Source organism: Otolemur garnettii, unplaced genomic scaffold, assembly GCF_000181295.1.
Source record: "Otolemur garnettii isolate 467f Iridium unplaced genomic scaffold, OtoGar3 scaffold00020, whole genome shotgun sequence".
NCBI lineage: Eukaryota > Metazoa > Chordata > Mammalia > Primates > Galagidae > Otolemur > Otolemur garnettii.
Genome location: NW_003852415.1, coordinates 16,400,001 through 16,426,399, shown reverse-complemented (window position 1 = coordinate 16,426,399; position 26,399 = coordinate 16,400,001). Strand labels below are relative to the sequence as shown.

Below are 26,399 nucleotides of genomic sequence, written 5' to 3'. Positions count from 1 at the left end.
AAGTAAGATTCTATCTCAAAAAAAAAAAAAATCTAGGGGCCAGGACTTCAAGACACATGGGTTCCCAAAGAAAAGAATGAGAAGGGAAACCAGGGGAGGACATTGAGTAAACAAACAGTTTCATTCTCAAAACTGTGTTTGCAACAGAAGTTGGGGTGGCAGGGACACACAGATATTCATCTGCCCTCAGGGGCAAGGTTTTAAAGGTCAAGTCCCAGGGAGTGAAAAGGACTAGGGGAGGAGGTGGAGGACAGAGGGAGGCCTGGAATTCTTGGCCTTGGCCCAGGCCTCAGCACATTCTGGGCAGCCCAGGGGCAAAGGATTGTTCTGCCTGTCCCAGGAATCCTCAAACTTTTTAAACAGGAGGCCAGTTGACTGTCCCTCAGACCGTTGGAGGGCCAGACTGTGGGCCCAGGACGAGTCGGCTGCTAAGCAGGACAGGCAGCAGCGGCAAAAACACCCAGCAGGCCAGATAAATGTCCTCGGTGGGCCGCATGTGGCCTGCGGGCTGTAGTTTTAGGACCCTATGCAATCCTCCATCTGCTTCCAGGAACTTTATGTCCACCACTGCGACAACAATGACCTTTGGATTATCACTGTCAACTCTGCCATATGCCCCTCCATGCTATAGGCTTCCAGAGGACTCTGCTAGATAAAAGTAACCACCATGGATCCATCACCCCAGGCTAAGGGACTCAGAGGCACTGGGTTTTGCCAGGGCCTGGAGGCTACTCTGTCCTGTGCAGGCCTCATCTGGGGCTGCTGAGCCCCAAGATCCCATGCTAGGGCTTTGCAGCATGGAGATAAAGAGGCTGAGACATAAGTCTACAGAGCAGGTGCTGAGTTAAGGAGATGGGATGATCTCCGGGGCCCTTCTCAGCCCACAGGCAGGCTGAGACAGGGCCTGTACCACATGCCTCTTCAGGTGGAGACGCGTCCAGTTGCAGGTGTTCAGAAATGGAGAATACCCCTTGGGAGACAACAATGAACCCGGGCCTGGAATTCCCAGTGTGTTCCTGTGAAACCCAGACTTGCCAAATGGGAATCTCCAGGGGAGGGGCTGGGATTCTAGGTTTGTAAAAGCATCAGGGGTGGGTGATTGAGAAAGGAGGCACCCCAGGCAGAGGTGCCGCTGGAGCAGAGGCCCAGCAGGAGGTCTGGCAGAGTGTTCTGTTTGGGAGACAATGAGTGAGCAGAGTTGTTGGGTGTGCAGGGAGAGGAGGATAAGGTCTTGGCTCTGGGAAGGTGGGTGGGTGGGATTGACAAGGACTTTCCAATGAATGAATGAGTGAATGAGTGAATGAATGAATGAATGCATAAAACAAGGTGCCATGCCCAGGGCCACAGAGCAGCACAGAGGATCCCATAGGCCCTCCTACTTATCAGGATCACATCTTGGGAAGTTTCCTGAGCCTATGCATTTTAGCTGGGTTAAGGCCTTCCGAACCCAGGAGAGAAAATTAATTAATTAAAGTGTTTCAGTATGTTGGTCAGCTGGCCAATCAGGTGGACCAGTGGACATCTGAACCTAGGAGACTGGACCACATGGTAGGTAAGTTCTGGTGGGAGCTGAGGAAAGTGAGCCTCCAGAATGGTCATGGGGCAGAGCTAGGGGGCAAAACACAGCCAGTTAGGCCATTTTGCCTGTAGGGGACTGCCCAGGAGACAACACAACCCTGAATGGGGAATTTAGTTGTCTGTGTTTGCTAGGTGGAAGGTGACAACCAGGGTGTCAGGAGACTTAGGTTCTCCCTGGGTCTCACCACCCTCTTGATGTGTGACTTTGGTTGGTTCTCCACCTCCCAAGAGGGAGCCTAGGCCGGTTATCTCAGAGTGCCTTCCTACTCCAGACTTTAAGAAGACCAGCTTCCTTCCACCTCTTCCCAAGGAAGACTCTAGAGAAACCCTGGGTCGGGTGGGGCTTTCTCCCTGCCAACAGCCTTTTCTCCTTAAAAACACGCTTGGCGTTTGGGGAGACCCAAGTGTGACCACAGCTGCTGACGGCCAACCCGGAGGCCAGCACGCCTGCTTTATTAAGCAGGTGAGGGTTCAGGATGTGAGTGGGTTTTTCCCTGAAGCTTCTCAAGCCGGAGCCGAGGGAAGTATCAGCAAGCTGGCAGTTTGCCACCTGAGTCAGCCCAGCTTTGGCCTCATTCGAGGAAAACTGACTATAGGAAGCCAGGAAGTTTGGTGTGGGGCAGGATGTGGGGGGCGGGGATGGACGGACAGTGTGTGCCCTTATGTGGGCCTATGTGTGAGCAGGCGTTCACAGGTGTGCAAGGCTGGCATTTGTCTGATAGATACCATCATAGCCACAAGTCTTACAATAGCTTCAGACTTCCTCACCGGCAGTAAAATTCCACTGGCCCAAACCCCTGGAGTGTCCCCTGCTGCCTTAACCCTTTCCTGGGCTCTGAGGACCCCCATGAATTTCCAACTAAAGGATTAACCCCCAAGCCTGCACCAGCAAAAGAAAGAGGGTGTTCTGGTTGGTGGAAGGAAAAGGAGGCCCTCCCTGTTGTTAAGTATTTTGAGGATTGCCCAGCAAGTATGTGCACGTGTGCGTGTCTGTGTACCTTCAAGCTCATACAGGCCAGTTTCACTAGACAGCCTGTCACTCATCTTTCCACAGCAGTTTGCTAGTAGGTGTCCCCTTCCATTATCTCAGGGAAAGAATCTGAAGTTTGGAAGCAGAAAGACCAGTTTCCCTGCCCAGTGGGGCTCAGGGCCCCTGGTGGGAAACTAGTTCGGAGAAGTTGACAACCCACCTAAATCACTCAGCTAGAAATAGAGGAGCCAAGATTTGGACCCAAGCAGTCTGGCGTGCACTAGGCCTGGGCTTTTTCTGCTCCAACTGGGTCTGGGAACTAACAGCCTCAGTTTCCCATCAGCTAAGTTTCTGGCTTGCAAAGGTTTCTTGTATTCACAGGAAACTTCCACTTCATCGGTTCAGCAGGTGAGGTCCAGGGAGCCCAAGTGGCAGAGCCAGGACTCGAAACCTCTATCCAGAGGCCAGCGACTGGGTTCTTAGCACTGTCCCTAGAGACTGTGAAAAGGCATGAGGATCAAGGGGCACAAGCTGGTGTCCTCTCATGTGTGACATGTGGCATCCCACATGCGAGGCCAGCATTTTCTTAGTTCACTGCAAGACCTGTTAAGATACATGCATCACTGACCAAAACAAAGGAGAGTTTCTAAGACAGAAGCAATGCAGACATCCACTGTCTGACAAAGAGGGGAACAAAACATCGTATATCCACACCATGGAGTATCACTCAGCCGTCAGAGGAACAGAACACTGGTGCCTGCTGTCCTGTGCATCCACCTGAACACGTTACGCTAAGTGAAAGAGACCAGACACAAAAACATATAGTGTATGATTCCATTACATGAAACTCAGAGTAGGCAAATCCATAGAAACAGACCACAGATTGGTGGTTGCCAGGGCCTGGGAGGAGGGGGCAACAGGGAATGATGCCTGCTAATGAGCATGGGTTTTCTGTTGGATGCTGAGATGTCTTGGAACTAGATAGAGGTGGTGGTTGCACAACGTTGTGAAGGTACTAAATGCCGCTGAATTGTAACTTTAAAATCGTTCATTTTATGTTATGTGAATTTCATCATAATTTCTTAAAACCAAAGAAGTCAGGCAATTATAGTGTGATATTTAAAAACAACAACAAAAAAGCTAGAATGTATTAAGTCCAACTGTGTACTGAGCTCTGTATATACACAGCTAGGCCAACATTACATTAAAACTGCCTAGACCTGCCTTGATGTCCTGCTTAGGACCAAGTGCCTCTCCCAGGACTGACTTCTGCCATGGGCTTGCTGACCTCCCATCTCCCCTGACCCCCTATCGTGACTAGAGCCCACTAATAACTGACACACTCCCCTCCCCAGTCTCCGATTTCTGATACGGCTGACTGGTCCAAGGATGATCACGTTGGCCAAATTGTATAAGAGGGTTCTTTCTGGAAAATATCAGAACTGGAGCCAGACACAGTGGCCTGAGCCTCTATTCCCAGCTACTCTGAAGGCTAAGGCTAGGAGTTTAAGGCCAGCCTAGGCAACAGAACAAGACTCTACTCTAAAATAAAAATTTAAATGTTGGAATTGAGACTGAGCCAGATTATCTCTACTTGGCTAAAACTGTAGTCTATAAAGCTCAGGAGTGGTACCGGCTGCCCTTCCTACTGGACAGAAAGCCAGTCTGCAGGAAGAGGGAAGGTAGGGGACAGGAGAGAGTCCTGATAGGAGAATAGGAAACCTCAGCTCCAGAAAACCTGAGCCTAGGGACATCTGCCTTTCTGTGGGCTTGGTTGTTCAACCCATCTTTTCCTCTCAGGATTTCTCCTTCCACTAAAATAATCACTAAATTTTGGGGTGAAAACCAGTATGGTCATAGAGTATTCTATTTAGTACACTGCCAAAATGAGTTTAATATTTACATTTGTATGTTTCTGCATCTTCATATGGAAGACCACCCTGTAATTTTCCTTCCTTCTTGTATTCTAACGTGGTGGTATTATGTCTTGTATTCTGGTGTGCAAATCAGTTTTTGTTTTTGAGACAGTCTCACTCTTATCACCCAGACTAGAGCTCAGTGACATCATCAAAGCTCACTGCAGCCTCCAACTTCTGGGCTGAAGCGACCCTCCTGCCTCAGCTTCCTGAGTAGCTGAGGTTCATGCCACAATGTCCAGTTAATTTTTCTATTTTTGGAAGAGACAGGGTCTGACGCTTGCTCAAGATGGTCTTGAACTCCTGACCACAAGCAATCTACCCACCTCGGTCTCCCAGGGTGCTAGGATCAGGGGAATCAGCCACTGTGTCCGGCTATTTATTTTTAAGTATACCCTAACTTATTGTTGACTATAGTCACTTTGTTGTGCTATCAAATATTGCCATTCTATTAATAACTATATTTTTGCACCCATGAACCATCCTCACATTATCTCCCCCTGCCCACTACCCTTCCCAGCCTCTGGTAATCATCATTCTACTCTCCGTCTCCATAAGAGCAATTGTTTAATATTTAGCTCCCACATATAAGGGAGAACATGCAAGATTTGTCTCTCTGTGAGTAGCTTATTTCACTTAACTTCACTTCTGTTATGTACCACAATTTCTTCCTTTTTTTTTTCTTTTAAGACAGAGTCTCACTTTGTCACCCTCAATAGAATGCCTTGGCATTGCAGCCCACAGCAACCTCAAACTCTTGGGCTTACGCGATTCTCTTGCCTCAGCCTCCTAAGTAGCTGGGACTACAGGCATCTGCCACAACATCTGGCTATTTTTTGGTTCTAGTTGTCATTGTTGTTTGGCAGGCCTGGGCTGGATTTGAACCTACCAGTTCTGGTATATGTGGCTGGCGCCCTAGCCGCTGAGCTCCAGGCACTGAGCCAAATTTCTTTCTTTCTTTTTTTTGAGGCAGAGCCTTAAGCTGTCCCCCCAGGTAGAGTGCTGTGGCATCACAGCTCACAGCAACCTCCAACTCTTGGGCTCAAGTGAATCTCCTGCCTCTGCCTCCCAAGTAGCTGGGACCACAGGCACCCGCCACAACACCTGGCTATTTTTTGGTTGCAGCCGTCATTGTTGTTTGGCGGGTCCGGGCTGGATTTGAACCTGCTGCCTTATGTGTATGTGGCTGACGCCTTAGCCACTTGAGCCACAGGGGCTGAGCCAAGCCAAATTTCTTTATCCAGTCACCTGTTGATGGCCCCTTATGTTTCATTCTTAACATTTTTTTCATCAGCATTGCTTGAAATTTGTCTAATAATTCTTTTTTTACTTGAAAAACCAGAGATTAAATTCTATTATAAAGCTATCATAAACAGTATGTGAATGGTGCTATAATGGGGGGGGAATCATTAATATATAAAACCTCATTTGCAAAATAAGCAATTTCCAGGATGACATTATCTTCTGTAATAATCTCTATACTTCCTTGACTTTTGAAAAAAAAAGTTCTGGTGGAGCAGTGCCTGTGGCTCAAAGGAGTAGGGCACTGGCCCCATATGCTGGAGGTGGTGGGTTCAAACCAGCCCCGGCCAAAAAAAAAAAAGTTCCGGTGAAATATGCATACAATTTATGATTTTAACCATTTTTAAGTGTATAGCTCAGTGGAATTAATATACTCACATAGTTGTACACCCATCACCACCATCCATCTCCAGAAATTTTTTCGTCACCCCAAACTGAAACGCTATACCCATTCAACAATAGCTCCCCATTCCTCCCTCTTGACTACTGTCTCTATGAATTTGACTAATCTAGGTATTTCATATACATAGAATGATATGGTATGTGTCCTTTTGTGACTAGCTTGTTTCATTCAGCATTTCTTCAAGATTTATCATGTTTTAGAATGTGTCAGAATTTTCTTCCTTTTAAGGGCTGAATAATAATCCGCTACATGTATATACCACATTTTGGGGGGCCATAAGCAGCTTCTGATGTATATACCACATTTTGTTTATCCTTCAATAGACACTTGGGATGCTTCTACCTTTTGGCTATTTTGAATAATGTCACTATGAACACAGGTGTACAAATTAATATTGAAGTCTGTGCTTTCCATTCTTTTGGGCACAAACCCAGAAGTAGAATTGCTGGATCATATGATAGTCCTATTTTTAATCATATGATAGTCCTATTTTTAGTTTTTTGACAAACTGCAATACTGTTTTAATAATCTTTATGTTTTGGGTTTGGGTACAGTGGTGTCATCACAGTTCACAGCAACCTCAAACTCCTGGGATCAAGAGATCCTCTTGCCTCAGCCTCCTGACCATACCTGGCTTGTTTTTCTATTTTTAGTAGAGACAGGGTTTCGGTCTTGCCCAGGCTAATCTCAAACTTCCGAGCTCAAGCAATCCACCTGCCTCGGCCTCCCAGAGTGCTAGGATTACAGGCATGAGCCACAGCACCTGGTTTCAATAATCTTTTTAAAGAGCTAACTTTGTCTTTATTGATCTTCTTTATCTCTGTTTTATTATTATTTATTATTCACAATTTCTGTAGTTATCTTTGACATGTCCCTTCTTTGGGCTTATCCTATAACTTTGCTAGCTGAAGTTGGATATAGAATTTATTTTTAGCCTTTCTTCTTTTCCATTATAAGCATTTTAAGGCTATAAAATGGCTAAGTACTACTTAAGTTGTATCCCAGTTTTGAAATGTAGAATTTTTTTCATTTAATTTTGAACATTTTCTAGATTTTTTTAATGATTTTTTTTTTTTCTTTTAGAAACTTTATTTATTTATTTATTTATTTAGCCGGGGCTGGGCTGGGTTTGAACCCGCCACCTCTGGCATATGGGGCCAGCGCACTACCCTTTTGAGCCGCAGGCGCTGCCCCCCACATTTTCTAGATTTTATTGATTTCTTCTTAGACTTATGTGTTATTAGAGGTGCCTTTTAATTTTCAAAACAAATAGGTATTTTTAAAGTTGCATTTTTGGAATTATTTTCTTGCATTGTTGTCAGGTACCATCATCAATGTGATAGGATATTTAAAGATGTGTATTTGTTGAGAGTTACCTTATGATCTAACATGCAGTCAATCTTCTCAATGACGATTGTTATTAATTGTATGTTAATATCGTTAATGTGTTCTTTATATACTTATACATTTGTATTTATAATTATTTATTTTAACCATAGCTATATTTATTAATATATGATTAATAATGCTGATTAGTGTGAATCCTCTAATTTCTGGGTGTAATGTTCTGTATATACACAAGATCAAACTTTTTAATTATGTGGTTCAAATCTTCTCTTGTCTGCTTGCTTTCTCCATTACCAGAAGTATATTAAAATCTCTATGGTGGCAGCCACATACATGGAAGTTGGCAGGTTTAAACCCAGTCCAGGCCAGCTTAAACAACAATGACAACTGCAACAAAAAATAGCCAGGCGTTGTGGTGGGTGCCTGTAGTCCCAGCTACTTGGGAGGCTGAGGCAAGAGAATCGCTTGGAGGTTGCTGTGAGCTGTGACACCATGGCACTCTACTGGGAGCAACATAGTGAAAAAAAGAAAATCCCTATGATGGCAAGAGGATCGCTTGAACCCAGAAGTTTGAGGTTGCTGTGAGCTATGATGCCCTGGTAGTCTACCCAGGGCGACAGAGTGAGACTCTATCTCCAGGAAAAAAAAAAAAAAATGAAAGATTTTTCTTACCATTGTCAATTCTCACCTTACACATTTTTATGCCACGTTTGTATCAGTTCTTATATGTTTAAGTTGGTGTATGTTATTCATTGGCATGTGTTTGGCAATTGTATTTGATAATGTTTCTACCACAAGCCTGCAAAAGCTCCTCAAAAGGTAGAGACTGTGCCTTTCAATATTTTGAAATCCTTTAATCGAGAACTCTGAACATTACAGACATCAAACCTAAGAATAAATAATCAGAATACAATTCTCTCATACTCTTTGCTTTAAGCACCTGGCTCTTCCAGTAGGAAACAAAGAGCAAAAGAAATACATTCTGAATTCTGGATTCCTTCCTGGTTACAGGTGGCAGCCTGAATGGGAAGGCTGGGCAGCTATTTGCAAGGCTGAGTTAAAGGATTTACGGTGTTTGAACAGCTGCATCCAGACCCTGAGTTCCCTTCCAAAACCCTTCAAAGAGAAAGAGCTCAGTAACATTTAGCCAACCATGGGATCATGAACCACTTGTGGGAGTTGGGGAGATAATCTCTGACATTGATTCGGAATCGGGTCTTGGGAGTTGAGGGGCATTATGTCACATCTTCCCTTTGAAGATCAAGACTTTGGCAGAGAAGAGACAAGGTGAGATGTGACCAGATGGCTTCACTTCTCATGGTGTTAAAAAGGTTTGGGCTAGCCTCGGCGCCCTTAGCTCAGTGAATAGAGCACAAGCCACATACAATGAAGTTGGCGGGTTCGAGCCAACTGGGCTTGCTAAACAACAATGACAACTACAATGACAACAAAAAAATAGCTGGGCATGTGGCAGGTGCCTATAGTCCCAGCTACTTGGGAGGCTGAGGCAAGAGAATTGCTTAAGCCCAAGAGTTTGGGGGTGCTGTGTGCTGTGACGCCACAGCACTCTACCAAGGATGACATAGTGACACTCTGTCTCAAAGAAAAAAAAAAGAGAGAGAGAAAGAAAAGTGTGGGCTAGGTCCAGCCCCACTAGAGACAAGGGCTCCTGAGCATCTCTGAAGAACTAGACAAAACTCTGATGGAACTACAGGTTCCTGGAAGGTAAGGAGGAGGAAGAGGCAGGCCCCTCCCCAGGTAGAGAAGGTGGTGGGATATTAAAAGAGATTGATAAGGGGAGGTGTCTCTGGCTCAGTGAGTAGGGCGCTGGCCTCATATACCGAGGTTGGAGGGTTCAAACCCGGCCCTGGCCAAACTGCCACAACAAAAAAAATAGCCAGGTGTTGTGGAGGGCGCCTGTTGTCCCAGCTACTTGGGAGGCTGAGGCAAGAGAATCGCCTAAGCCCAGGAGTTGAGGTTGTTGTGACACCAAGGCACTCTACTGAAGGCAACATAATGAGATTCTGTCAAAAAAATAAAAAACAAATAAATAAATAAACTGAAGAGAAGGCCTAAACACTGTCTTCTCCCAGGTCTGGTCAAGTGCCTCTATTAGAGAGATTGACCTATAACAAGAAAGCCTCCATCATTCTACAGAGATTACCAAACCTGCAAATGCCCAACAAGCTGCAGACTCTCCCTTCCTTGTGGACATGCCAAGAAAAAGCACCCCATAACCTCTTGGGCCTGGCTTGGTTGAAGGTCCAGCAGTCCTGTCCATAAGCTCTGGAGAACAGGCACAGAAAGATGAGACAGTGGCAACTGTCACTGTGATGACAGTGGATGTGGTGGGATGAGGAGTGGATGCTTGACTAGAAGCCTATGTGCTTTTTTTTTTTTTTAAATGCAGTTTTTGGCTGGGGTGGGGTTTGAACCCACCACCTCTGGTATATGGGGCCAGCACCCTACTCTTTGAGCCGGCACCACCCAGAAGCCTGTGTGCTTTTAGCAAGGAAAGAGAATGGTAATTCTCAAGAACCACACGAGCTCACTCAAACAAACCAATGTTAACTGGTCTCATTTTCTTCTGCAGTAATAGAATTCATATTGTGTGGAATGGAACGAGAACTAGCCACGATGTCGAGGATTTCCTTCATCTTGTTTTCCCATTTCTCAAATGAAGACGCTCAAGCACAGAGCTGTCACTTGGTAAAAGTGGTAGCACTTGGAAAGGCAGGATTTGAACTTAGATGTTTGAATACAGAGCCTGGGCAAATATCACATCTTGTTGATTTCTCTCAAAGAGGCTTTTTTAAAAAAGAAAAGCAAACATTAGCCAAAGACTTAAGGAGGGAAGAGCGTGAAAGTGAGAAAGCCCAAGATCTGCATGGTGGAGCAGGATTAGTTGATGAGTGTTGGCTCCACTCAGTTGCAGTAGTGGAGTGGACGTTAAAAGGAAGCAGATTTCAGCCTAGTAAGAATGTGCTCACAGAGCCGCTCAAAATAGAATGTGCCAAATGGGTACATTATTGGGTATTGGGTAGCTAAATTATACCATATTAATACAGCCAGCTGCTAACAATTATATTCAGGAATTTAAGTAGATGGAGAAATGTTCAGAATAAAAAAAGTGAGAAAAAGAGGACAGAAAATCATGAATACATTATTTCACTTATATACATCCAGAATAGGCATATCCATAGAAAAAGAAAATAAAGTAGTTGTTGCCAGGGTATTAGGTGGGGGGAGGGCAAGGAATGGGGGAGATGTGGAGTGACGGCCAATGTACACAGGTTTTCATTTTGGGGTGATAAAAATGACCTCAAATTAGATAGTGGTGATGGTGGTACAACATTGTGAATATACTAAAACCCACTGAATTGTATACCTTAAGAGGGTGTTTTATGTTACATAAATTATATCTTTTTTTTTTTTTAATTGAGACAGTCTCACTCACTGCCCTTGTTAGAGTGCTAGGTCATTAGCCTAGCTCACAGCAATCTTGAACTTCTGGGCTCAAGCAATCTTCCTGTCTCAGACTCCTGAGTAGCTTGGGACTAAAAGTGTGTACCAACATGCCTGGCTAGTTTTTCTACTTTTATTATTTTATTTTATTGAGACAGAGTCTCACTATGTCACCCTCAGTAGAGTGATGTGGTGCCACAGCTCACAGCAATCTCAAACTCTTGGGCTTAAGCTATTTTCTTGCCTCAGCCTCCCAAGTAGGTAGGGCTACAGGTGCCCACCATAATGCCTGGCTATTTCTTTTTTTTTTTTATAGTTGTCATTGTTGGGCTAGCAGACCCTGGCCAGTCTTGAACCGGCCAGCATTGGTGCATGTGGTCAGTTCTGTAACCACTGTGCTACAGGCGCCAAGCTTTTTTCTATTTTTAGTAGAGGTAGGGTCTTGCTTTTGCTCAGGCTGGTCTTGAACTCGAGTTCAAGGGATCCTCCTGCCTCAGGCTCCCAGAGTGCAAGGATTACAGGTGTGAGCCCCCGTACCCTGTCCATAAATTATATAAGAAAAAAAGATATAAGCAGTAAAAAAGATTATAATGTATATCTCATATATAATTGTATATGCTAAAGAATATTAAGCTTAATTTTTAAAAGAACTCTATACATATATTAAGACCCTGATGTTATAAACCATCTCTCTGCATCTACACTTTGAGAAAAATTCTGGAAGAAAATACAAAGCCTTAACTATAGTTTATAGGGTAGTGGGTCATATGATATCACAAGTTTTATATAATAAACAGCATTTCTTTTAAAATCAGGAAAATGCTTTCACAAATATAGAAATGCTTTCATAAAAACTGTTAAAAGTTCTCATTATTGGAAATATTACAAATCTGAGAATTACCAGATATGAATACGTTTATTTGGAGGGAGTTTGAACTACATCCTTTTAATTATGACCTCATCCTTTTAATTAAGACATTATCATTTTATAATTACTTTATATATTTCCATTTTAAAACATAAGCTACTATGGCAAACCTTGATTCTGGTATCAGTCCATGGGGGGAAAAGAATCAATCTCTTACTATAAAAGGCAGTAACTTAAAAAAAAAAAATCACAAGTTGAAGGGTAGAAGATGATTCAAAAGGAGAAAGAATTCATTTAACAGCATCCTTATATGCAGCCAGGATCAAAAGATTATGTTGTAACAAAATGTTCAAAAAATCACTTTTCCCTTTCTGTCTTTGTAAACGAGAAAATAATACTTTAAAATGTGACATTTGAAAGATTATCTGACTGTGTCAATTCACTTTCATTCCAAAGGTTGCTGACACATAGAACATAAATAATTCTTATAAGGAAAACTGCTTTTTTTAACCCAAGTTCAGGGGTTTTGATGGGGAGTTCTTGAGCATGAGCTAACTCCTCCCACTCCCTGGCAGAGGGTTGAGGGCAGTGGGAGAGAAGCACCAAGCTATAAAAAGCTTTATGTTTTATTTCCTTCTAAGGCATCCTGAGTCACTGGCTGCCCCAGCCCCCACCCCCACCCCGGGTGCCCAGCAAAGTTCAGCTCAAATCGGAAATGTGTTTTTCTCAACCAGAACTGCTGAAAGACCAGATGACGTTGTCACTTGGACTGAATTTTTTACAGGCCCAGTGGTAGCTTCCTATTCCTGTCCTGGGAGGAGAATGGAAGTAGCTTAATGATCAGTTTCTTTGAACCAGGTTCCAGTATTACATCACAGTCTTAATAGCAAGCTTAACCTCCAATCCATCGAAATGGGAATTCAAAAAAATCCCATTTATCATCTTAAACGACAGCACTCCTTTGCAGTTTGGCTTCCCACACTTTAAGCTGCAATTTCAATCAATTTAAACACCAAGTGATATCAAACCAGGTGGTCAGAATCCTAGAAAGCCATCAGTGGAAGGTATCTGGTCCAGTATTATTACAAGGAAGAAGCTGAGGCCTAAGGAAGGCAAGGAACCTGCCTAAGGCTGCAGAGGGACAGAAGCCAGGCCAAAAGCCTCAGAGCAGAGGGCTTTGTCCCCACGGTGGTGTTCACATCCTTGTAGTGTCCCCATCCTGTATAGAGAAGGGGTGTTTAAATGCTCTCTGGAGAGCTCTCCAGCCTCCTGGCCAAACCAGGGGCTTACCCTGAGATCGTTCCTCCTCTTCAGACCTCACAGCAATTCTGTGAAGAGTGGGGAAGAAAATAGGGAAGACTGCCTGGAAAAGATCATTCTAGAAGCACAAGGGGCAGGAGACCCCTACTGCTAGAGGGCCTAAGAACCAGGTTCTGGGCCAGCACTGATGAAAGGGAAGGTTTCAATGCCAAGGTGCAGAAATGAAGGTGAATCCCATTCCCCCTTGGCTCAGCTGCTCTGCTCTTGATGTAAGCCAACATATGCTTCTGTCATCTAAAATTCCCACTTTGGGCAGGGCCTGTAGCTCAGTGGGTAGGGCACCGGCCCCATATACGGCGGGGTGGCAGGTTCAAAACTGGCCCAGGCCGAACTGCAACAATAGCTGGGCACCTGTATAGTCCCAGCTACTCAGGAGGTTGAGGCAAGAGAATTGCCTAAGCCTAGGAGTTGGGAGGCTGCTGTGAGCTGTGAGACACCACACACTCTACTGAGGGCGATAAAGTGAGATTCTGTCTCTACCAAAAAAAATAAAAATAAAAATAAAATATATGTATGTATATATATACACATATATAATTCCCACTTAGACTCAAAGCAGTGGCTCTCATCTGTAATCTAGCACTCTGGGAGGCCAAGGTAGTGGATTGCCTGGGCTCACAGGTTCAAGACCAGCCTGAGCCAGAGCAAGACCCCCATCTCTAAAAATAGCTGGGCCCCTGTAGTCCCAGCTAGTTGGAAGGCTGAGGCAAGAGGATCACTTGAGCCCAAGAGTTTGAGGTTGCTGGCTTGGCGCCTATGGCTCAAATGGCTAAGGCGCCAGCCACGTACACCTAAGGTGGTGGGTTCAAATCCAGCCCAGGCCGCCAAAACAACGAAGCTGCAACGAAAAAACAGCCGGGTGTTGTGGGGGGCGCCTGTGGTCCCAGCTACTTGAAAGGCTGAGGCAGGAAGACTCGCTTGAGCCCAGGAGTTGGAGCTTGCTATGAGCTCTGATGCCACAGCACTCTACCCAGGGGGACAGCTTGAGGCTCTGTCTCAAAAAAATAAAATTAAATTAAAAAAAAAAAAAGAGTTTGAGGTTGCTATGAGCTATGACGCCATAGCATTCTACCAAGGGTGACAAAATGAGACTATAAAGAAATTAATTCCCGCTTTTTTATTTTTTACAGTTTTTGGCCGGGGCTGGGTTTGAACCCGCCACCTCCAGCATATGGGGCTGGCGCCCTACTCCTTTGAGCTACAGGCACCTCCCAATTCCCACTTTATTTTTAAAATGTATTGCTTTATAGAATCCCTAGAGCCTTAAATTGAGGTTAAAGGGAAAATAATCTTTTTTTTTTTTCTTCTGAGACAGAGCCTCAAGCTGTTGCCCTGGGTAGAGTCCCACGGCATCACAGCTGACAGCAACCTCCTCCAACTCCTGGGCTCAAGCGAGTCTCCTGCCTCTGCCTCCAAAGTAGCTGAGACCACAGGCACACGCCACAACGCCCAGCTATTTTTTGGTTGCAGCCGTCATTGTTTGGCAGGCCTGGGCTGGATTCGAACCCGCCAGCTCTGGTGTATGTGGCTGGCACCTTAGCAGCTGAGCTACAGGCGCCGAGCCAGAAAATAATCTTTGTATGGTATAAATTTTCTGCATGGATACACTAACAAGTTAAAAGAATGTTTTGGCTAGGTTAATGTCAGCTATTAACACCCAAACTACTTAAAACTAGAGTACCATGGGATGTAATCTATGGTATTTTTGGCCCCTCTTTCTCACAGTATCGTGTAAGAGCCCAGGCGAATGACATCTGAGGGCAGGTATATCTTGTTCAGAGACAGCAAAAGGGAATGAAAACTAGGCAAGCTAAAAACCTACACAGTCCGCAGTTAGAGATGAAAGGCTGCAGAAATGTTTATTGAATACAGTGCCAGGTTTATAAATAAAACTTATTTACAATTTCCATAGAGTTGGTCCCCCATCAGAGAGGTGGTTAAATCTCCAAACAGTTTATCTCAAGATTTACAGAAACATTCAAGTACATTTCCTTTTCAAATAGCCATGGTGAAGGGCAACTTCGGTAACAAAATAACTACCACCATCTTTGCTACGGAAGTGTTTAATGAACATCATTATAATAGATTTGGAGAAAGAACACACACTCCACCCATGCCACTACCTTCTTATTCCAAGGGATACAGACAGCAAAGTATTTCTGTCTCCTACAGGACAACTTCAAGGGCTTTAAAAAAAAAAAAAATCAGTAACTGCCAGCTGGAGGGATAGATTAAGACACATTAGTGGAAATCTAGTAACTGCCAAAGGATAAATATATTTAGGATATACAATAAATAATTCAAATGTTTAAAATAATTGAATAAAGAGTAGACTTGACCAAATTTACATTCTTTGTTCAGGAAGAAGTTCCCAGTGTGCTGAGGGGGTAATGGTAAGCTGTTCCTCCGACGTGACACAGCAGTGCTAGGCCTACTGGACAGCCGTCCGTTACAATATTGTTACACATACAATCAGACATGCATTTATAAAGAGCATATAAAAATATGTACAATAGCTCATTTTCAATGTTTGTTAAGTTGCCGAAAGACACCAGTGAAAGTGTGCAAAAACTCGTTTGTCAAAAAATCAGAAAAAGCCTTCCTTGGCAACAGTGCATCCGAAGCCCATCTGAAGCATCGAGATCCGTTTGCCTTGCTCAACACCTACCCCAAACAGATGGAGAACAAAACTATGAAAGGGTTTGCCAAGTACTCAGCAGTTTCTTATGGCAAGTCTCAGGCTAAAGCGGGATGCCAGTTAAACTAATTACTTTATATATAAATATATGTATATATTTATAGAGTAGTTAGAAGTAGGGGCAGAGTTTACAGGAAGGTGCTAACCATCTTCGAGAGTTACTTGCCCAACAACCACCTATTTCCTCTCACAAAGTCAGGCAGACTGCTAACACTCAACCCTGGGGTGGGTCTCCCCCCAGACACTAGGGGAGAAGGCTACACAGTGGGTTCTGCCTCACCTCTGCTCCAAACTGGAACTCAGCATTCCCTAGAGGATGGGGCTTATGGTTCCCATACAAGATCTTGGCCATTCAAAAATCCTGCTTCAAAGGTAGTCTTTGAAGACAGGCTGTGGGACCACTAAAATGGAGTCCACCCAGCTTCTAGAAAGACTTGTGAAAAGGGTAAGATAGAAGGCTGTTTTACAAAACAAGTCACATCACCCTCCCCGACCCCCTTTGAAACTACCAAGAGGTCACTGACCACAGGCCTGAGAATGGGTCAAAAATCACGCTATTTGACCCCTTTACAAGAAATATCCAAGACATAAACTTACTCAAACCAAGTGCCTTTGGCATTCTCTATCTCACCAGAAGAGAAATCCCAAGGTATCCCTAGGTGTTCTTTTCCATTATGAAAGCCAACCCTCAGTTCACAGAATCAACATCTCTTCTACCAACCGCCCAGCCCAAGGACCAGCAGCAGAAGCACATGGACGGTGTCTCTCCACTGCTCTGACCCATCTGTCCGGCAGAAAATCTAATAAGCTACAAAATGCCAGAAAGACAGGGAGTAGGAGAGGGAGAAGCCAAGGGTCTCTGTAAATCAGCCCTGAATGCACCCATTTGGCTGCCAAGAGCTTCTTACTGCCTTGCTAGCAGCCTGCCACTGTTCCCTGGCAAATTAAAACCACCCACACAAACACTCAAAACCCAAATCTCCTTGCTAATAAGATACAACCAGTTAACACCCTGAAAAATGTACATCCAGCCTTCATTTCAAAGAAGAGCTCTGCACTAAATGCAATATGCTTTTAACAGGGCTTTTTAAACAGATCAATCCCAATATAAAGACCAGTATCAGCATGACTGAGTTTTGGCTACAGGTTTATAATTAGATACAAAATTCACTCTGGGCTGGAGTTTTCGTTTCAAGCCGGAGGCAAATTCTACTTGGGGGGGAAAAAAGCAAAGTCAAGTCAACTTGGGAAAAAAAAAAAAAAGCTGAAGTTAAATATAATTATAAATTAAGTTGTGAATCAAAGTGACTGGTAGTGTCCTTTAGGCATGAAGAGACCGGCTTAGAAAAGTGACTACTGCTTCTACTGCACACAGCAAGGAGTGAATTACAGACACACTAAATCATGTCTCTTGCACAGATGGTCTCAAGTAGTTACATAAAACAGGTTATCAGCAGCACAATTGAGAAGAACTTCTAAATACATGCTTGAGAGAAAGTGGGTTTTTTCCTTCATTAAGAGCTCTACTGCCTGAATAGATCATTAAAAGTTACCATGATTCACTTCCCCCCTCCCCCCAGTGAAAATGCAACTAGACCTAGTGTCCGTAAATATGATGAAGCAATCGGTATCTGCTTGTTTTAGTCAAGGTCTTAGGCTCAGAGGTTGGTGCTGGGATCTTGGGAGGGAAAACCAATGCTGGGCTGAGAGCATTTAAACGTACACTGGCCTCCCCTCCATCTGCCTTGTCCCCGTTTAGATCTTAGCTTTACAAAGCATTTAACACCACTTTAAGTTAATGGACTTTTATTGGAATAAAAAAAAAAACTAGCATTTACAACTTGGAATGGACATAAATTATAATTTCTTGAACAGCAATGTTGATGGTTGTGCTGAAGTCCACAGCCACAGCCTACTCTGCCGGCTCCAAGTCATGGTTCAGAAGGTTTAAAAACAGAGAGTCCAAAGATGCTCCCTTGGTAAAGGTTTCTTATTAAAAATTTGTGTGAATGGTGACAGCCTAACACCCATTTCACTCTAGTACATGCAGACAATGCTAAACCAACATACGTGGGCATGCCACCAGGGTGTGTCATCGTCACCACGGGTCGGAGCACAGAGAAGTTCAAGATGACCAGCCTACCAGTGGGGCTATGTCTCAACTGTTTATCCTTCACTTGTTTTTCTGCACGTCACCCTGAGGTAAACCAATTTGAAATGTGTCTGTTTTCAGTAAACCAGCTGTGACAATTTATACTAAACAAATTGAAATAGAACCCATTTGAAGAGGTTTTGAATTTGTTTTTTCATTTTTCATTTTTAATACAAATGCCTGACTGTGCTCAATAGTCAAGCTGCATGCACGAAAAACTGGCCAGCCCAAACCGTGTATTAATATTAGCAAATGGAACTTTAAGGAGTCCTTATCATTAAGGTAGTACAAGTATTTATATTGTAAAACTGATGTGTATGTAGCTTGATCTTTAGGGGACAGGACCACCAACCAATACATGCAGATTTTGTGTGTGGACAGAAGGTACTTTTGACATTCAATTTTGCTATATAGAAACAGAATGAATAAATGAACTTTTTTTCTTTTTTTTGCAAGAGGTAAGTAAAAGATTCAATTTGATTCTTCTAGAGGGGGGAAAAAGGAGTCGAAAGTAGGTCTTCATTTTGCAGTCATCATCTGTACGAATTCTGAAAAGACAAATAATCACAACTTTTGGTTATCTTTAAAAGCAGCTTTAATGAACACCTCTCTACTGTGCATGAAACGAAACCAATGCCTGTCTAGTAAAGCAGTTAACTTATTCAAAGAACCTAAAGGCAAGACATCTAAAAACTAAGTGACAGAAATTTTGCATTTTACCTTCATAGTTGACTTGTCCATCTCCATCAATATCTGCTTCTCTGATCATTTCATCTACTTCTTCATCTGTTAGTTTTTCTCCTAAGTTTGTCATGACGTGACGTAGTTCTGCTGCACTGATGTAACCATTGCCATCCTGTGAACATTCAACAAGTGTTAATGATAGTGGTTTGGTGTGGGCAAGGAGGAAGGAGGTCTTTTACTTTAATCATGCCCTCTCAAGCTACTGCTAACTGCTCACATCAACAATTGTGATCTCTAGTTCCCACTAGATCAGGAAACTTGGTTCAAAATTCCTATTATGGGGCAGCTCAAAATTCCTATCTGTGGCTCAAAGGAGTAGGGCGCCGGCCCCATATGCCAGAGGTGGAGGGTTCAAACCCAGCCCCAGCCAAAAAAATTGCAAAGAAAAAAAAAAAACACTAACAACATTCCTATTATGCTCACCCTCACCTGAAAAGGTTACTATAGTCATTACAAAATAGATCAAAGGCTCAGACAGTTAGGTTATGTATTACCTACAACAGATTATTGGTGCTTTTTAGAAATGATAGCAAAAAAAAAAAAAGTCATACTTAAATACCATCTGCTATGAAGATACAGGATTACCTTGTCAAAGACTCGGAATGCCTCACGGATTTCTTCTTCACTATCTGTATCTTTCATTTTTCTAGCCATCATAGTCAAAAATTCTGGGAAGTCAATGGTGCCATTACCTCAAATTAAAAAAACAAAAAGCTCATGTAAAATAATCTATAAATGCTGCTCTGCAGTAATAGTTTTAGAATCACCATAGAGAATGGCAAGCACTTGCTAGGACAAAGTGGCGAACTATTTTATTAGGTTTTAGATGCTGTAGGTCTAAAATGAGATCAAAGACCACACAGCCACACAGGACAATTTCATAGGATTCAAACTTATCACCAGTGCCCAGGATAGCATTTAACAATAACAAAGGAAACCGTGGATCTGGGTTCATGACCACCAAAGGGTCATGAGGGGCTGTGCAGTTTAAGAGAAAACACAATACAGAACTCTGCCAGGATGAATCTCTCCTCCCCCAAGGGAAGGAAATATGACTGCTTCCCTTGAGTGAGGGAGATCACAGGGGTCTAACTACCTCGGCTAGTGATACTGGTTAATGTAAAAGTGGCCTGGAAGTGGGCTGTGGGTTAAGAGTACAAAACGACTTAGAGGAGAAAGACTGTCAGAGGGGAGAAAATTGACTTTGTTATGCCATGGGCTATTAAGTCTTAAAAAGTCTCCTTTAGGACACTTCTTGGCCACATGATAACAGTGAGTTATCTAATCATTTTCTTCCCCAATTCAGCATCATTTCCCATTAAAAGAAAAGGTTAGAATCATTTTCACAGCTCTGACCATTATCATTTAGTAAACTGTGCCAAAAGAATTCATCTTATGGCCAGTATTCCCCACTCCTCCTCTAAAACTAAGAGACAGATGAACACCCCTGAAGATAAGCCTCTGGATTAAAATCAGAAAAAATCCCATAAATGGCTCATTTTTACCATTTGTACCTTCAGAACTAAATAACAATTCACAGATCCCTTCAAACCCTTTTTGTCTCCTCCAAAATTTTAAGGTGTTACTGATATTCGTCCAAGATTAAATAATTTGAAGTACTATCTCACAACCATGCAAAGATAAAGTCTTTAGGCATTACCGTATGTACCAAGGGCAAATACAGGATCCAGGAGCCTGCCATAACTTCCCATTGTCTCTTCCAGTCTGAAAGCCTACCAGGCACTTACACTTCTTCAGTTCCCACGCCCAATTTCCCAGGGTTTGCGCAAAACAAGAGGGAGCCACCCCATGTTCCCAGATACCTAATCACCTTAGCAGTCAAATTAGAGAAAACTATGGACAACATTCCCCCTCCCCCAAAAAAAAAACAATATTAAGAGTGGAAAAAATCTTTAGAAGTAATTCTAAAATTCTGAAAGCTTGAAGAGCTTAACCAAAAGCCTTGCTTCTAATTGTCTATGACTAGACAATACCCTGTGGTGCCATATTTAAAACAACAAAGTGAGACTCTGTCTCAAAAAACAAAAACAAAAAAACAGCTTCTACGGAGTCAATCATTTAGCAAGTAAAGTCTAGATCCAAATTATGTATTCTTGGCTCATTTTTTAAAATCAGTGTACTATATAATGTTATATATAGAACATTAGTGCATATATATAATTGACAAAAATACATGTTTTAGGGAGGCGTGCTTCAAAACTGTTTAGATAGAAATGACCAATGACCAATGAGAAGTCTGTTGTCCACTGCTGTAGAATCTAAAGAATAGATGACAAACTGCTCTCTGGGGGTTATTGCTACTTCTCTGCACCTGTATACCTCTTCCCTTCTCTTAGGCTTTATACGTCTACGCCCCACAGCCTTCATGCATCCCACCTCCAAGCCTCACGTGATCCTATCCAGCAAACTGTGGCTCATACAATACTCAGTTCTACAGTACCTTTAAGAGTGCTCTTCGCCCACTTCATTTGGGGTTTTTTCCTCCTCTACAAGAGACAATCGACTTTTTTAAAAAGCAGGCTCTGTGGCCATTTAATTTTAATCTCCTCTCGGACTCAGTGCAGACTCATGGGCTAACTGATAAAAGATTTGAGCCCTAGGTCATGGCAAACAGAAAAGAATAATATAGTGATACGTTCCAGGAAATGCTCTAGAGAGCAAGCAGGGTCAATGCCAGGCCCACAATCTTCTATTTTAATTGTCAATGACGATAAAGCAACCACAGAAAAGATCTTTGCACATTTGCTTTGCTCTGGGGACTTGAAAGATAATCCTATAACATGTCTGAACTTGAATTATACAACAGTGGCATTCATTCATGGTTCCAAAGCCCTTACCATCAGCATCCACTTCGTTGATCATATCCTGCAATTCAGCTTCTGTTGGGTTCTGACCCAGTGACCTCATGACAGTTCCAAGTTCCTTCGTTGTGATGGTGCCATCGCCATCTTTATCGAATAGGGAGAAAGCTTCCTTGAATTCTGAAAACAAAAGTTCAACCTTTAGAATGAATGTCTTTATCCAACCCAGCCACAACCCACTTGCCTGGGGCTTGTCAAAACTTGTCCAAGTTGTGTAAGATATCAGAACCTGCCTCGTCTTTATCTACTGAAATAAAGACAACAGTTGGTTGGACTGGCCTTCATAAAGCAGCCCACAAAGCAAAGATCGCTCCTGATAACCAGTTCCGTAAAACCACAATATTCTTACATTTTTAAAAAAAAACCTAAATTTGAACATGCTTACATTAGTCCTAAATCCAATCTGACATGAGAAGATTGGTCCATGTGTTCTCTTCAAGTCTGTTCCTGTTAAATCTCTGCAGCCATAAGAACTCCTTGTTCCACAGCAACACAAAAACATTACTAGAAACATATATTCCAAGGTAACCAGCCTATTCTCTCTACATGGCATTCAGGACATTTTGAAAGCATCTATGGTTTTCTAAAGAAAAACTGTCCCAAAACAACTCCTCCGGGGGATATTAAAAAGCTAAAATCTCTAGCCTGAGCAAGTGCAATCCTGTCTTTTGCTGGAGGGCAATGAGTGGGCATTGTGATGGGAGCCTGTAGTCCCAGCTACTGCAGAGGCTGAGGCAAGAACATCTCTTAGCCCAAGTTTGAAGTTGCTGTGAGCTATGATGCTATGGCACTCAACCCCAGGAAAAGTGAGCGAGACTCTGTCTCAATAACAACAACAAAAAAAAGCTAAGATCTGCCAGACTTGATGGAACCTTATCTAGTTCAGGAAGCTTAGGAGGGAGGATTACTTGAGCCCAGGAGTTCGAGTGTAGCCGGGCAACATAACAACACCCTGTTCTCTAAAAACAAAGACTAAAACCTAAACTCATCTAACTCTCTTCCCAGCTATTACAGTGGTCCTAACATTCATTTGCACCTATTCCCATTTATTTTAGGGTAGTAAGCACAACCTTTTGTAGTGGATTACTAAAAGACTGTGGCATAAGAATAGTAAACTACATTTTTGAGCAGCAAGCTCAATGCAATCTCATTATATGCAAAGCTCTGCACATCATGAAGCATAGTTAATCCCTCCAAAGGGTAACAAATGGGCCTTCTAAGTTTACTTCTCTCCATAGTATCTCCAAAATATTGGCAAGGAGTAACACTCGACCTAAAAGTATCAGTTAAGCATTTAAATAAAATCGTAAGACTGCTCAATCTGAGCGGGGGGGGAAGAAACAGAGAATTACCAAAACTGAGTCAGTGCCTAGTTCTGGACTTCTAGGGACCCCCTCGAGTTGTCAACTTACCAGCAATCTGTTCTTCGGTCAGCTGATCAGCCTACATGAAAAAAAGAAAAGGTTATAATTCAATCCACCAGTTTGGTTGAGATCAGCATAGTTTTTCCAATTATACTTTTAATACTGTGATCATTCAGAAACAATCTTTAAAAAAAAAACACTTGAAACTTTAATCATTTCATGCAATCAATTACAATAAAGGGAGTTCTTTATGCTATTTTAACAAAGGATGACAAAGAATTGACATCTACTCACTTCAGGTTTTCTTTTCTGGGCCTACATCTTTGCGGGCTCTGAGATCTAACTAGGGTCAGTTCATAATGTGAAAAATGGCACCTCTAGTGGCAAAAGGCCCCCAAGCACCAACTGCAGCAACAGCAAGCTCTACGAAAGAAGAGCGCCATCTACTGCACCAGGGACAGGACACTGCAGTGCCCGCTTCCATCCAAGGGACCCAGTCCAACAACACAACCACCACAGGATCCGTCCAGGGGAAGGCTTTTAGCACACCTTGCGCATTGCTTCAGGCCCTCAAAATCTCCAAACTGGCATTATATAATGGCATTGGGTTGGATTAACAGGCTTTTAGATCTATTTTATGAGAAACAATTAAGTGGAAAAAATAAATACACAGCAATGGGTTACCCCACCAACTTCATTTCCATGTAATAAATGCTTTCCAATCCTTTAAATTAGGCAGTTATTTGTTAAAAGCCTACCATTTACAACGGCTAATGGCCTTGGTCAAATGATCCTGATTCAGAAGCCAAGAAAAAAACAGAACTATTTTACAAATGAGGTGTTACAAAACTGCAAAAACTAAGTACACAGAAAGCTACACGAGACTATATATCTCTCTCTCTTCTTAGGCAAAAAAGAATAACTATTGAATTTGCAGTATTCACCCTACCCAACTTAAGAATGACATAGGAGTTGCTCATAATAAACAGACTTTACTACAGGTGATAATAGCAATGAAGGTTAATTCTCACTTGCATTATTTGGTATCCACCACACTGAACCGTGCCTCCAGCCAGGGGAATTTGAAACATCAAGAAGAGCTAATATGTATTTTTATTTTAATGAAGCATACCTATGAAGCCAGCTACAAAGTTAAGTCCTAGTGGAAAACTGATGGTGTCAGTTGGTGTATTCTCTAAGTGGAAACTTTTACAGTTGGAAGGATGTTCCAATATATTGGGGGGGGGGAACTTGGTTTTCCAAATTGTGTGTTTTCCTTCCTTTCTACTCCATCCCTAAAAATTGTTTTTCTTAAAATGAAATGGAGACTAGATGATTTATGTAACGACAAAACAGCTATAATACAACAGGCAGCGCTGCCACACCTCGCAAGAGAAACTGTCACCTAACTACGGAGAGAACACTGTCCTGCTAAACTCTCGAGTTAGAGAGGTAAAGCAGTGCAGCCACCTTCCTTGACAACGAAAATTCCCTTCTCCCAAATCGCTGTGGCCTCGGGGGCAAAGGTGTTCCAGAATCCAGCTGGGAGCCAACTCCCCACCCCGCCAAACCAGAAAACGCTACCGGTGATGTCAGCCCTGCCCGTCGAGGGAGGAAGGGGGCTGTGTAAAACACACCCAGTCAGGCGCACAATCGCAACTGGCAATCTAGAGGCTGCGGAGAAAGCGGAAACGTGGAGGGCATCTCCCTGCCGACTGGGAAGTGGCGCGGGGCAAGAGGAACGCCGGGCGCGGGGCGGGGCGGGGCAGGGCAGGGCAGGGCAGGGCAGGGCAGGGCAGGGCAGGGGTCCACGTCCGAGGGCAGGCGGGGAGACCCACATTCCCACCACCCGCCCCGGGGCCGAGGCCAAGGCCGCCCCGCACCTCCCACCTCCTTCTGTTCCCCTAGGCAGCGAGCCCGCCCCGCCGCCGCCTCCTCCCGGAGCAGAAACTTTGCGTCTCTAATGGAAACCGAGCCGCGCGCCAGCTCCCTCCTCCCCCGCCCCCCTCCCGCCCCAATTAGCGCGAACTGAGCGCCTCCCGCGGGAAGGGGCCTCCGGGTGTACCGAGGCTCACGCCAGTCTTCACTGCTGCACGGGGGTGGGGGCTGCAGGGCCGCAAAGACAGAGACACGAGCTCGGGCCACACCACAAGGCCCCGCCCGGGCGCTGGGCGGCTGGCTCGCCGCTTCCGCCCTCTCCGCCCCCCACCCCTCGCCTTCCTGCCCCCACCCCACCCTTCCCCGGCTCCTTCCTTCCCAGCCCACGCCTGCGCCGCGCCCCCCGGGAGGAAGGAAGGGACAGCGGCTGAGCAAAGGCGCCTAACGCGGTCGACCAGGAGGGGTGGCGAGCAGACGGTGAAGTCGCCCCCATCCCTGGGCAGGAGCAATGTGCGCCACCGGCTTGCTTCGGCTCATTCATTCTCCGCAGCCCGCCCGATCTGCCACCTTACTGCCTGAGACGTGGGGGTGGGGGAGTTGTCTAGTGCCGGGCCCCGCCCGGCTCCCGGGCCGAAGCGCAGCGCTGCAGGCAGCCCCAGTGCGACGCGCTGGATGCAGTGGGTGCGGGGCTTCGGGGAGAGGGGGTGCGGGAGGCCCCGGTGCAGCTGCGGCCGGAGCCCCTGCTCGTGAACGGCCCACCGCCAAGTCCTATTTCAAAAAAGCTCAAAATATAAACGAGGATTCCCAGCAGAGAAAATCAAGATGCAAATCCAAAATGCATCCTTCTTAGTCGCAGCTGCAGCGTAACGCTCAGGAAAGAGAATCCCCCCCCCCCCAAAAGCCCCAGAAGACTGAACTAAAAATCTGGGAATAAATCTCAGGCAGCTGCTACGCCGGCGTTTGCCACTCCCGACCTACCATGGTGCGCGCGAAGGGAGGAAGAGCAGAGGGAGCGAGGGTAGCTGCACCAACGCAGGGACTGTGACGGCGGGGCTGCCTCCGCTACTGCTGCGGCTGTTGCTAAAGCGCGCTGTGTGCTGTGCTGTCGCCGCCTGCGCCGCCGCCTAACTGCGAGTAACGGCACCGCGTCCACGAGACTCTCAGCACCACTGCCGAAGCACGAGCCTGAGCCTCGCGGTATATATACGGCGCGCCGTATCCCTCCGCCGCGGCGGGCCGCCTTGCTCCGAGCAGCACTGCGGCGAACGGGCTTTGCCTGCCTAGCCCCGCCCCCGTCCCGCCTGGCCTAGGGCCGCCCCCTGCGCGCCCGAGCCGCTGCCCCGGCCCGGGGCCGGGCTAGGAGGGATTCGAGGTGGGGCGCCCAGTCTCCCCGCAGGTGCGGCTGCGAGTCCTTTGGAGACGCCCATTTTGGGTTGGGGCAAGGACTGAGCGCCTACATAGCCTGACTTGGGGGCGACCTTGGGTGTCGGAAGCCGTTCACCCTTCACCCCA

At 44.6% G+C, this 26,399-nt stretch overlaps 1 protein-coding gene across 1 annotated transcript; it reads right to left on the bottom strand.

The window, feature by feature from the left end:
• Positions 1-15,002: 15,002 nt before the first annotated feature.
• CALM1 (calmodulin 1) lies at positions 15,003-26,132 on the bottom strand. Its single transcript, XM_003786983.2, has 6 exons — positions 25,866-26,132; positions 23,058-23,088; positions 21,622-21,765; positions 19,349-19,455; positions 18,740-18,875; positions 15,003-18,567 (listed from the first exon to the last, which is right to left on the bottom strand). The coding sequence occupies exons 1-6, from the start codon at positions 25,866-25,868 to the stop codon at positions 18,539-18,541; spliced, it is 450 nt and encodes a 149-aa protein (XP_003787031.1). The 5' UTR covers positions 25,869-26,132; the 3' UTR covers positions 15,003-18,538.
• Positions 26,133-26,399: the final 267 nt, after the last annotated feature.

Bases quoted from the DNA above. Each gene is read 5' to 3' on its own strand.
- CALM1 (XM_003786983.2), bottom strand. The intron at 21,766-23,057 runs GTAAGTTGACAA...TTTTGTTTTCAG, and splicing joins GACCGAAGAACAGATTGCTG to AATTCAAGGAAGCTTTCTCC. The intron at 19,456-21,621 runs GTAAGGGCTTTG...TTTTAATTTGAG, and splicing joins CAACGAAGTGGATGCTGATG to GTAATGGCACCATTGACTTC.